This window comes from Triticum aestivum, chromosome 2A, assembly GCF_018294505.1.
Source record: "Triticum aestivum cultivar Chinese Spring chromosome 2A, IWGSC CS RefSeq v2.1, whole genome shotgun sequence".
NCBI classification, from domain to species: Eukaryota; Viridiplantae; Streptophyta; class Magnoliopsida; order Poales; family Poaceae; genus Triticum; species Triticum aestivum.
In genome coordinates this window covers 43,534,702-43,547,165 of record NC_057797.1, presented here as the reverse complement: position 1 = coordinate 43,547,165, position 12,464 = coordinate 43,534,702, and the positions used below count along the sequence as shown (strand labels likewise).

The following is a 12,464-nucleotide window of genomic DNA, read 5'->3' as shown; positions in this document are numbered from 1 at the left end:
TTGTTCCTGGCACTGCAGATTCCTCCCAAGCCATCGACTGCGGAAGAAAAGAGTTAGTTTCAAACCTTGATATTGTTCCTGGCACTGCAGATTCCTCCCAAGCCATCGACTGCGGAAGAAAAGAGTTAGTTTCAAACCTTGATATTGTTCCTGGCACTGCAGATTTCTCCCAAGCCATCGACTGCGGAAGAAAAGAGTTAGTTTCAAACCTTGATATTGTTTCTGGCACTGCAGATTTCTCCCAAGCCATCGACTGCGGAAGAAAAGAGTTAGTTTCAAACCTTGATATTGTTCCTGGCATTGCAGATTTCTCCCAAGCCATCGACTGCGGAAGAAAAGAGTTAGTTCCAAACCTTGATATTGTTCCTGGCACTGCAGATTTCTCCCAAGCCATCGACTGCGGAAGAAAAGAGTTAGTTCCAAACCTTGATATTGTTCCTGGCACTGCAGATTTCTCCCAAGCCATCGACTGCGGAAGAAAAGAGTTAGTTCCAAACCTTGATATTGTTCCTGGCACTGCAGATTTCTCCCAAGCCATCGACTGCGGAAGAAAAGAGTTAGTTCCAAACCTTGATATTGTTCCTGGCACTGCAGATTTCTCCCAAGCCATCGACTGCGGAAGAAAAGAGTTAGTTCCAAACCTTGATATTATTCCTGGCACTTCAGATTTCTCCCAAGCCATCGACTGCGGAAGAAAAGAGTTAGTTCCAAACCTTGATATTGTTCCTGGCACTTCAGATTTCTCCCAAGCCATCGACTGCGGAAGAAAAGAGTTAGTTCCAAACCTTGATATTGTTCCTGGCACTGCAGATTTCTCCCAAGCCATCGACTGCGGAAGAAAAGAGTCAGTTCCAAACCTTGATATTGTTCCTGGCACTGCAGATTTCTCCCAAGCCATCGACTGCGGAAGAAAAGAGTCAGTTCCAAACCTTGATATTGTTCCTGGCACTGCAGATTTCTCCCAAGCCATCGACTGCGGAAGAAAAGAGTCAGTTCCAAACCTTGATATTGTTCCTGGCACTGCAGATTTCTCCCAAGCCATCGACTGCGGAAGAAAAGAGTCAGTTCCAAACCTTGATATTGTTCCTGGCACTGCAGATTTCTCCCAAGCCATCGACTGCGGAAGAAAAGAGTCAGTTCCAAACCTTGATATTGTTCCTGGCACTGCAGATTTCTCCCAAGCCATCGACTGCGGAAGAAAAGAGTCAGTTCCAAACCTTGATATTGTTCCTGGCACTGCAGATTTCTCCCAAGCCATCGACTGCGGAAGAAAAGAGTCAGTTCCAAACCTTGATATTGTTCCTGGCACTGCAGATTTCTCCCAAGCCATCGACTGCGGAAGAAAAGAGTCAGTTCCAAACCATGATATTGTTCCTGGCACTGCAGATTTCTCCCAAGCCATTGACTGCGGAAGAAAAGAGTTAGTTCCAAACCTTGATATTGTTCCTGGCACTGCAGATTTCTCCCAAGCCATCGACTGCGGAAGAAAAGAGTTAGTTCCAAACCTTCATATTGTTCCTGGCACTGCAGATTTCTCCCAAGCCATTGACTGCGGAAGAAAAGAGTTAGTTCCAAACCTTGATATTGTTCCTGGCACTGCAGATTTCTCCCAAGCCATCGACTGCGGAAGAAAAGAGTTAGTTTCAAACCTTGATATTGTTCCTGGCACTGCAGATTTCTCCCAAGCCATCGACTGCGGAAGAAAAGAGTTAGTTTCAAACCTTGATATTGTTCCTGGCACTGCAGATTTCTCCCAAGCCATCGACTGCGGAAGAAAAGAGTTAGTTCCAAACCTTGATATTGTTCCTGGCACTGCAGATTTCTCCCAAGCCATCGACTGCGGAAGAAAAGAGTTAGTTTCAAACCTTGATATTGTTCCTGGCACTGCAGATTCCTCCCAAGCCATCGACTGCGGAAGAAAAGAGTTAGTTTCAAACCTTGATATTGTTCCTGGCACTGCAGATTTCTCCCAAGCCATCGACTGCGGAAGAAAAGAGTTAGTTTCAAACCTTGATATTGTTCCTGGCACTGCAGATTTCTCCCAAGCCATCGACTGTGGAAGAAAAGAGTTAGTTTCAAACCTTGATATTGTTCCTGGCACTGCAGATTTCTCCCAAGCCATCGACTGCGGAAGAAAAGAGTTAGTTTTAAACCTTGATATTGTTCCTGGCACTGCAGATTCCTCCCAAGCCATCGACTATGGAAGAAAAGAGTTAGTTTCAAACCTTGATATTGTTCCTGGCACTGCAGATTTCTCCCAAGCCATCGACCGCGGAAGAAAAGAGTTAGTTTCAAACCTTGATATTGTTCCTGGCACTGCAGATTCCTCCCAAGCCATCGACCGCGGAAGAAAAGAGTTAGTTTCAAACCTTGATATTGTTCCTGGCACTGCAGATTCCTCCCAAGCCATCGACCGCGGAAGAAAAGAGTTAGTTTCAAACCTTGATATTGTTCCTGGCACTGCAGATTCCTCCCAAGCCATCGACCGCGGAAGAAAAGAGTTAGTTCCAAACCTTGATATTGTTCCTGGCACTGCAGATTCCTCCCAAGCCATCGACCGCGGAAGAAAAGAGTTAGTTTCAAACCTTGATATTGTTCCTGGCACTGCAGATTCCTCCCAAGCCATCGACCGCGGAAGAAAAGAGTTAGTTTCAAACCTTGATATTGTTCCTGGCACTGCAGATTCCTCCCAAGCCATCGACCGCGGAAGAAAAGAGTTAGTTTCAAACCTTGATATTGTTCCTGGCACTGCAGATTCCTCCCAAGCCATCGACCGCGGAAGAAAAGAGTTAGTTTCAAACCTTGATATTGTTCCTGGCACTGCAGATTCCTCCCAAGCCATCGACTGCGGAAGAAAAGAGTTAGTTTCAAACCTTGATATTGTTCCTGGCACTGCAGATTCCTCCCAAGCCATCGACTGCGGAAGAAAAGAGTTAGTTTCAAACCTTGATATTGTTCCTGGCACTGCAGATTCCTCCCAAGCCATCGACTGCGGAAGAAAAGAGTTAGTTTCAAACCTTGATATTGTTCCTGGCACTGCAGATTTCTCCCAAGCCATCGACTGCGGAAGAAAAGAGTTAGTTTCAAACCTTGATATTGTTTCTGGCACTGCAGATTTCTCCCAAGCCATCGACTGCGGAAGAAAAGAGTTAGTTTCAAACCTTGATATTGTTCCTGGCATTGCAGATTTCTCCCAAGCCATCGACTGCGGAAGAAAAGAGTTAGGAGTGGAGATGGGTTCTTCACAGAGTGAGATGAGGTTAGTCCGTCAAAACCATTTGCCTGATGCATTGCTTTGTTCTGCCCACGAGGGTACGCGAACACCTGTTTTAATCTCTTGTTTGTCTGGATCCCCAAGCATTACGACATTATTTATTTGCCTTAATGCATGTCGGCTGACCGAGAGATGAATTATTGCCGTTGGGGTGGATGTGGTGCACACGTCGTGCGTGGCCAATGTCATCCCTGTTTCTTGTCATGGTTAAAACAATTTTCCACTGACTCGCGCGACTAATAACGTATCCATCCGTCACTACGTATCGTCTTAATGACCCTTTCATCACAAACTTGTGCATGCAGATCATGGCCATGAGCAGCAGGTTCACGACGCCCAGGATGAAAAGGTTCTTCTGCCATGCTTGATTCTGTTCAAGCAGTGTTACATGCCAACGTACCGACGCATGCGAAATCAGATGACCCCAACGTGCCGATACACCGATGCAGGAGCTAACCTGGGACTTTGATGAACACATGGTGTGTGGCTTCGGCGAGATGAGAGAAATGAAGATAGATAGAATGGTTGGTCGGCATGAGAATTTATAAGCAAGCCAGTTGTTTAAAAAACTCAGCAGGGAGCGTCTCGCAGCTAGCCGTTGGGGCTGGGATGGTAGAGCCCAACTGCTCGGTTCAATGCCAAGCCCTGCCATGTGCTGCGCATGTCAGGTGAGTGATACGCGTCAATACCGCACGTTATACGGCTAGCGCGTATTGGAGTTGCACGAATCACGCGGGGGGCGAGCGGCATGGATACCAACCGCGCGTAGCCGCATGTCCACTCACCATTATTCGTCCAACGACGCAGCTACTCCAGATGAAGAAAAAAACCAACAATGATGCTGCTACTCCCTCCGTAAACTAATATAAGAGCATTTAGATCACTATTTTATTTATCTAAACACTCTTATATTAGTTTACAGAGGGAGTATATGCTAATTATATCAAAATACACCCAACCATGCCATGCCTAATAGCTAACTAGTGGTTGGGGTCCACCATTGCAGGCCGTTTGCGAGCAAGTTATGCGCACCTTACCATCATATCAAAAAAAATTAAAAATATTCTCACATTACGTAGACATCGCATCCATCTTAAAAGGAAAAAAGAAAAAGCCTAGAAAAACTTTTCTCAAAAAAAAGTCTTCCTACCATTTAATAAAGAACTCTCACCGTGACCAACCAGCATGCGCCACATGGGTAGCTGGTTAGCTAGTTGGCCACCATTCTAGCGCCTCTTTAACACCTCACCATCATGTAAAAAATATTCTCGCACTATGTAGACATCACATCCATCTTAAAAAGAAAAAGAAAAAGCTAGAAAAACTTTTCTCAAAAAAGAGTCTTCCTACCATTCAAAAAACTCTAAAACAACTTTCTCACCGTGACCAATCAGCATGCGCCACATGGCGTAGCTAGTTGGCCACCATTCTAACGCCTCTTAATGGGTTTAATATAATAAGATAGCCTTATTAGCAACAGATCTACCAAAAAATAGTTGTTCGTTTCAGGGACCAACGAAGGGGAAGCAACTAATCTGCAGATGCAGTGAAAAGTGTTTCAAATCCAGCATCTTATGATGTTGCTTCCTGTTCTGCATATATGTACTAACTGTATATTGCTGGGTACTAAGAATGCAACAGATGAATGAGCTATAGCCATTCCCCATATGCCAAAACTAGGGCACAAACCAATCCCAGTAAAGAACAACTCGAGTAGAACAGATGTGCTAAACTTTGCGCTAAAATGAACAGTTTTGATCAAGAACTTTCACACCGCCAACTCTATCCCGAGCAAACTATTTAAATTTTCTTCCATAGATGAAACCGACAAAGACTGTCTCAGGCTTACTGACGGGTGCGGCGGCACGCGCCTCCGCCCGCTAGTAGGCATTAGTTTACCTGATACTTCACCACCACCAGTAAGACAGGGCACTGCAAGTCTGCAATAGAATGCTAACATGGTTTCAAATAGACTAAAGCTGACCGGCATATATATGTACTCCCTCTGTAAAGAAATATTAGAGTGTTTAGATCACTTAAGTAGTGATCTAAACGCTCTTATATTTCTTTACGGAGGGAGTACTGTAGAAAAAATTGACAGCGGAATAAGACACGATTCTAGTCAGAATATATTGGCAGGGTTTGAGCTTTTCCATCGGCATGTCATTGGGCATCCTTGTAAAGGAAGACATCTGGAACAGAGGCTGAATCCAGCTCATAGAAGCCGCCGAGCTTGCCGCCATTTTCTTCCGTCAGACAGAACGAGGGCACCCGGTGAGAGAACTTCAGATTGTGCCCTGTAGGTATCTCCACAACTCTCTTTCGCTTGCCAGGCTTGAACACCGCTGTGTAACCATTGACCTGAGTAAGAAGAGAAACTTTTGTGCTAGCTTCAGTGCGCTCAATGATCTCACCGATCTCAAATCCGCAAGCATGAGGGCTCGAGGGAGTCCAGTCAGGTGTCCAGTTCATGTAGATGACCCAAATCTCACCTACTTGCGGAACAATTTCAATCTGCTGGTTTGGATCATGTCCCGTGCATACTAAATGAGAGAAAGTATCGTTTGTTTCGTACATGGTTTTCCAGCTTCGAATTTTAAATTTACCACAGCTGACTGGTATATCCTGCTCCAACCACTGTTTCTCCTGCTCCACTTGGGGACAAGCTTCAAGCCAGGTCAAATACACTTTGAAAGGTTCTAGCTCGACTTTGCTTACCCAGCCATAGAACTTAGGAAAGTTGTCAACATCACTGTATAAAGCCCATATTTGTCCACGTTCAAACTTCTCACATGAGCGGCATTCTTCGAAGTTATAGAATTCAGAATCAGGATATGTATAAACTAAGGAGGGACTATTTTGCTCAGAGAAGTCACCTAAAGCATTAGGACCATTGGGATTTCTCTGCAAGGATGTGTTTGGCTCAGAAGAAACATATTCATGTTTTCCTCTACTGCTTGCACTGTCAGTGCTCAAATCAATGGATGTGCTGCCCTCTTTCTTGCCAGGGGACATGCAGGAGTGAAGAGAAACACAAGGAAACGCTGCATCCAGGTCAATGGGGAGACATGCAGTGTCAAGTTCCAGAAAACCTCCAGGGACACCAACTTTCTCATTCCCATTTGTCCTATAAAACGGAACACTGTGAGAAAAACGAAGTAGCTCACTTGGTGCTACCACAATTTCAGATTTCTCCTTAACTGTCGCAAATAAGCTCACAAAGCCTTCAATCCTGACCAATGGGACAACAGTAACGCCAGCACTAACTGAGAAATCTGACATGACTTCCACGACTTCATATTCATAGGATCTATGATTATCTGCATCTGATCCCCACTGCATGTTCCATCCCTTATAAAGAGCCCATACCTCACCCTTACTGGGATGTACTTCATATTTCCTTCGTTTGCCTTTTGTCCATGAAACAATATGCGAAAACATGAGTCTGTCTTGTGATATCTCTGTTGTTCCTAAGCTAAAGCTTCCACAAGCAACGGGCAGTTCTTCATCAGACCATTTCTCCTCTGCTTCATTCATTGCAATGCGCTCCAGCCAAGTGAGATGAACTTTAAAGTTGGAGGCATCCAAACTTTTTATTCTAGCATAATATCTTGGCATGCCATCAAGGTTATCATAAAGGGCCCAGATCTGACCAGTTGCAAACAGACTAGCATCCCTCAACTTCTCAAAATCGAAAAATTCTGCGTCAGGGAAAGAAAGCTTCACAGAATAGCAAGGTTGATTCTGACCAACAGTATCTGTAACTTCTGCCCTGATATTGTCCTGATCACCTATATCTGGAGTTTTAGCTTCCTCTTGGGTGTCTACTTTGCCAGACACATCAGATGGAACCGATTGCCTGTCAACGTTAGTGACATTATCATCAAATATTTGCTTCCCATTCAAATCAGCATTAGATGGACAATTATTCTTTCTTCGCTTCTTTTTGCTATTACAGTTGAGGCTACTACTGCCATCAGCATCTTGTGTCCTCCTAGCTGATCTCCGGAGAACGGGGGATCCCGCAGCATTTAACACTGTAGATACATCCTCTACACAGTTCTTTCTGTCAAAAACACCTGTGTTCATGTTTACAGTTTGGACACAAGATTTACTTTGAGTCTTTGCTGGAATTTCAACTTTCCCCTTTGTAATATATGACTCGTTAGCTTCCTTCTCGCCACTAGGATTGTCATGCCCTTTTATATCGCATTCTGCCACATTTATCCTTATTTTGGCATATGTGTTAACACCTGTAGATGAAAGCTTTGCAGGACCAGGGACATTCATAGCATTTGAAGCTGCAGATGCATCTGCTCTACCTGACTTTGGTCTGCCAATGATGCTTGGATCAGGAGGATCTGGTATTGACCATCCACCCATATGTCCATTTGCAGTCGGTACAGCAGGTTTTTCTTGATTCATTGCTGAAAATTGACTTTGCCCGCTTGTCGTTCTTGACTGACTAGGGACATTCATAGCATTTGAAGCTGCAGATGCATCTGCTCTACCTGACTTTGGTCTGCCAATGATGCTTGGATCAGGAGGATCTGGTATTGACCATCCACCCATATGTCCATTTGCAGTCGGTACAGCAGGTTTTTCTTGATTCATTGCTGAAAATTGACTTTGCCCGCTTGTCGTTCTTGACTGACTAGGGACATTCATAGCATTTGAAGCTGCAGATGCATCTGCTCTACCTGACTTTGGTCTGCCAATGATGCTTGGATCAGGAGGATCTGGTATTGACCATCCACCCATATGTTCATTTGCAGTCGGTACAGCAGGTTTTTCCTGATTCATTGCTGAAAATTGACTTTGCCCGCTTGTCGTTCTTGACTGACTAGCTTTCTCGCCCATGGTTGGCCTGCTATACCCTTTCATGTAACCGTCACCTTGGGCCACATTCATCCTTGGATTCGCACCTGTGGTTTCCTGTGCAGAAGAAAGCTTCACACGGCGGCCTTGTTGACTTGGAAACGTCTTCGTTGGAACTTGAGAATTAGTGGGTACACTCGATGAAGTCGGCGCATACTGTTCTTGTAAGTTGTACTTGTATGCAAAGAAATTATTTTGGCAGTTCAGACAGCGGATCAGAGTGTTTAGGACATGGTTGTGATACTGATATCGCATCTGACAATGAGCACATATGGTCCAAAAAGTCAGTACATGCCCAGGTACATCGCATTTGCGTGTGCCACTCTTCTTTTGTTGCTGTGTAGCTTGCTTCGGCACTTTTCTGGAAGCATACTGCCTTCTGATATCATAATGAGATCGCTTTGTTTGATCACACAATATTGTATGAGCTTCAGCAACCAACTTGAAAGCAGCTTCAGCACCAGGAAAACAGTTTTTATCGGGATGGAGTGAAAAGGCAAGCCTGAGGTATTGCTTTCTTATGTTAGCATGATCTGTTGTTGCCTCCACTTGAAGGATTGCATACCAGTCCGGCTCTCCATTCACCCTTGCCTCTGCTGCACAGTGTACAGTGCAAACACTTAACAGCTGAGATATATTTTCAAGCTCTGGAAATAGCATCTGAGCTTTAAGTGCAATCTTTCGGGCACCAGCGAAGTCTTTATCTTCCAACTTCTTTACAGCAATTTCCCTGGCCATGGAAGCCTCTTCTCTGTTGCACTCCATCATAATCACTGCCAAAAAAATACCACGAAGCTCTCACGTGAAGTGATATCAGCTGGAAATGAGTATCCTCTGACTCAAGCTTCACAGCGGATAACAGATGCGCACATCTCGACAATTTCTCAAACAACAATATGACTGAAAATTTACTGCATCAGGACCTACAAATTTAAGAAGGAAAGAATAATTCTTAGTAACTGAAAATTTAACACCTAAAAACACACGCATTTGTGGATTCCATAACAATAAGTCAAGATTGCTTGAGTGCAAAACCTAGTATACGAGACCACATATGATATATTCCCTCCGTTCGTAAATAGATAGTTTCCTAGAAAGCGTGCAGTCAAATTTGTTTAACTTTGACTAGCAGTAGATAAAATAATAGTTAGATTGGTAAGATGAAAGTAGAAATATTAGAATTTTCATGAAATATATTTCCATCATATTAAACTACAAGTTTCTACTAACATATACGCATGGTCAAGAATACATATTTGAGAACGAGTCAATGCTAAAACATCATCTATTTTGTGACACATCGAAAGGCAATACCAGCAAAAAAAGACATGTGAACAAGATTGACAAAAGATATATTTCACATCAACCTTATGCACCACTGATTAGAGTAAGGAAGAGCGAATTGTTATTTATAATCAGCTACGTGGCCAGCGTTCTTCGTAAGTTGTTTATGCAGTACCGTAGTTTGCTATCACCAGAAAATGTTTGTAGCAAGCTATTATCAGCTCGTCGATGTACAACACCATAGTATAGTTTGTATTGCATGTGATTTAGTGACAAAAGAATGACCGGAAAGTGGCATAACCCACTAGAAACAAATAGAGAAGTAATGGATTATCTTGTCAAGTAAATACAGTGCCATTCTCGACAACTCTAGATGAAAAGAAAAAACTTGCCATGTTCCCATGTGCAGAAAGGAGTTTGATGAGCCCAAAGTAAGACGTGTGAAAACATGGGTTGTTCAAGGAAAATTTGGGGCATCTTGGCAGCGACTCAGATGGGCTGTCTCAGGTGTAAGAAGAGATGAGAACGACTAGAGAGCGTACTGGATTTGTAATACAAGAAAGTATCCAGGGAATTTCTAGATCCGGCAGATACTACATGCTTCAGGTTCAATCCTACATCCAGATTCCACCTTGGAGCCAGCCAAATAGACGACTTGCTTCAGGAGTCCGGTCCCATCTGGATCCATTTCCGGATCATGTAAGGTCATTTCATGGAGATGTTAAATTATGGTTAACTGCATTTGCATGGGTAGAGTACCTAAAAGGACAAAGCACTGGGCCATCTGTGTCAGTGCTATATAGATATACTTATCTATAAGAAAAACTCGAAGACATACTCACTGAGGTGAGAACTTCCAATATGACGAAAATACAGGCGCATACCACAGGAAGCAGATGAAACTAGATATCTGCAGGCAAATTAAATTGCCACTCCATCATCATTACCATATCTCTCGGCAAAAACCTACTAAACCAATGCGTTCATTCATCATCACTAAGCACACCAATTTCCTATGGCATCCTCTCAGAACAAGCATTGTACAGCTACTGCAAAGATTGTGGTAAGAAAAATATTTGCAATCATATTCCTTCTTTCATTCCTTTCATTTACTTTGGCATAAAATTTAAATGCATGTATATGTGTAATTTCTAAACTATGAGATAGGCACACCTCAGTACCAACAGGATGTAAAGGGATTACGAGACTACAAGAGCACTCAAACAACCAGTGAAACATACAACCAACACTAACCGCAGCAACATTCAAACAATCAAAGCCAACAGAATGCAAAACTATGACAGTTGCATTGCGACAACCAGCACCATGTAGTCATGGATGACGGGTAACATCATAAATCTCGCCAATGCTGCTGTGTGCAGCTGCCCCCACAGCCCAAATAAACACTACATGTATCAATTTCGGAAATTACAGGGCACAAACTCACCGAGCACATTCCCGGAAAAAAGTGGGGAAAAAAACTCGCTGTTCACATAAACGAGATTAGAGGGACAAATATTGCAGGGCTAGATACAGTAAAGTAGGGTTTGGGGCCGCGTGGTTCGGGAGAGGCGGCGGCCTGAGAGGAGGAAAGGGTTTGTGGGAGGAACCCGGGAGGGGCTGCCGGAGGGGACGCAATGGATGCTACATCTTCTGCTCCTACCACGCCATTGGAACACTCGCCCATGCATAGGATTGGAATTCGATCAGCACAGGAAGAAGAAACTAATCTCAAATCTAGTTGCATCCATTCATCCATCCATCCATCCATCCATCTAGGAGACAGAGCAGAGAGGAAACATGCATCCAGTTCGTCCATTCATACATCCATCCATCTAGGAGACAGAGTAGAGCGGCGACAGAGAGGAGAGAGCTCACCTGAGGCGACGTCGGGCGCCGAGGCCAGTGGACGGGGGCGGAGTCGGGCGAGGCGTGCGTCGAGGCCAGCGGCCGGGGCGGGCTGTCGGGCGACGCGGCGGCGCGAGCCCTAGTGTGGGGGAGTTGGGGGATCGAGCAACAGAGAGGACGACTCGTCTGGTGCGGGCGGCCACTAGTGGCAGTTTCTTGGTAATTTGCCCCTCAAATTGGGGTACTACCATAGCTGGCCAAACGGGCCGGCCCGGCCTGGCCCGGCGAGGCCCATCCTAATCGTGCCTGGCACGGCCCGGCCCGCCGAGACATGATTATTATACGGGCCGTGCCAGCCCGCGTGCTGCAGCCTCCAGCCTAAGCACGACCCATATGCTAATTGGGCCGGCCCACCAGCACGCTAGGCCCGCTAATCTGACTCCTTTTTTGCGCACTGTACTTTTTTAAGCCTAGTTTTACTTGTTGGGCCACATTAGGATACATAAAAAATAAAAAATAAAAGATAATCGGGTCGTGTCGTGTCGGCCCGCGTGCTCGGCCTTCATGCCCAGGCACGTCCCTGGCGTGCCGCATGCCGGGCCTGGCCCGTTTAGCACGTGTTGTGTCATGCCAGGCCCGTGCCGTGTCGGCCGTGCTACCGGGCCGGCCCAATTATCCCGGCTCGTTTGGCCACCTATAGGTACTACCTTAAATCGAAGGGCACTATTAGGCGTCGGCGCGCCGGGCGAAAGTTTCGGCCGGTCGCCCCCCTCCTCCTCCCCCGTCGTTGATATCTCGAATCATTTACCTACCTCTCTTAACGCTTGGTCAACGGCTGGATAAAACACCATGACTCGCTCGCCTCTGCCAAGATAGCCGCGAGTGCGTCCAATGTGAGCGAGGCGCGGTAGCAGCCTTGCGTCGTCGTCTCACTGCAGCATCGTCGTTCAAGGGAAGCATGCCGGCACGATAGTTGCAGCTGGGTGCAGAGCATGCCGGTTCCAGCTCGCCCCCCGCACATGTCGTAATACCCCCCCTCCCCTCGCCGGCTGCAGCTCCACCATGGGCGATTGCAGCTCGCAGCCAAGTCGGTTCCAGCATTTCGCCCAGCCGGTCGTAGCACGATGTAGTCATTCCAGCACCTTCCTCCTGCCGGTTGCAGCTCCTCTACGAAACACCA

At 45.5% G+C, this 12,464-nt stretch overlaps 1 protein-coding gene across 1 annotated transcript; it reads right to left on the bottom strand.

The window, feature by feature from the left end:
* Positions 1–5,059: 5,059 nt before the first annotated feature.
* On the bottom strand, positions 5,060–11,487 carry LOC123187331 (uncharacterized). The gene is made up of 3 exons (XM_044599172.1): positions 11,315–11,487; positions 5,354–9,075; positions 5,060–5,272 (listed from the first exon to the last, which is right to left on the bottom strand). Exon 2 carries the CDS (start codon positions 8,918–8,920, stop codon positions 5,438–5,440), a length of 3,483 nt encoding a protein of 1,160 aa, XP_044455107.1. The 5' UTR covers positions 8,921–9,075; positions 11,315–11,487; the 3' UTR covers positions 5,060–5,272; positions 5,354–5,437.
* Positions 11,488–12,464: the final 977 nt, after the last annotated feature.

Coding starts and splice junctions, on each gene's coding strand:
- LOC123187331 (XM_044599172.1), bottom strand. CDS start 8,920: ATGATGGAGTGCAACAGAGAAGAGGCTTCCATGGCCAGGGAAATTGCT.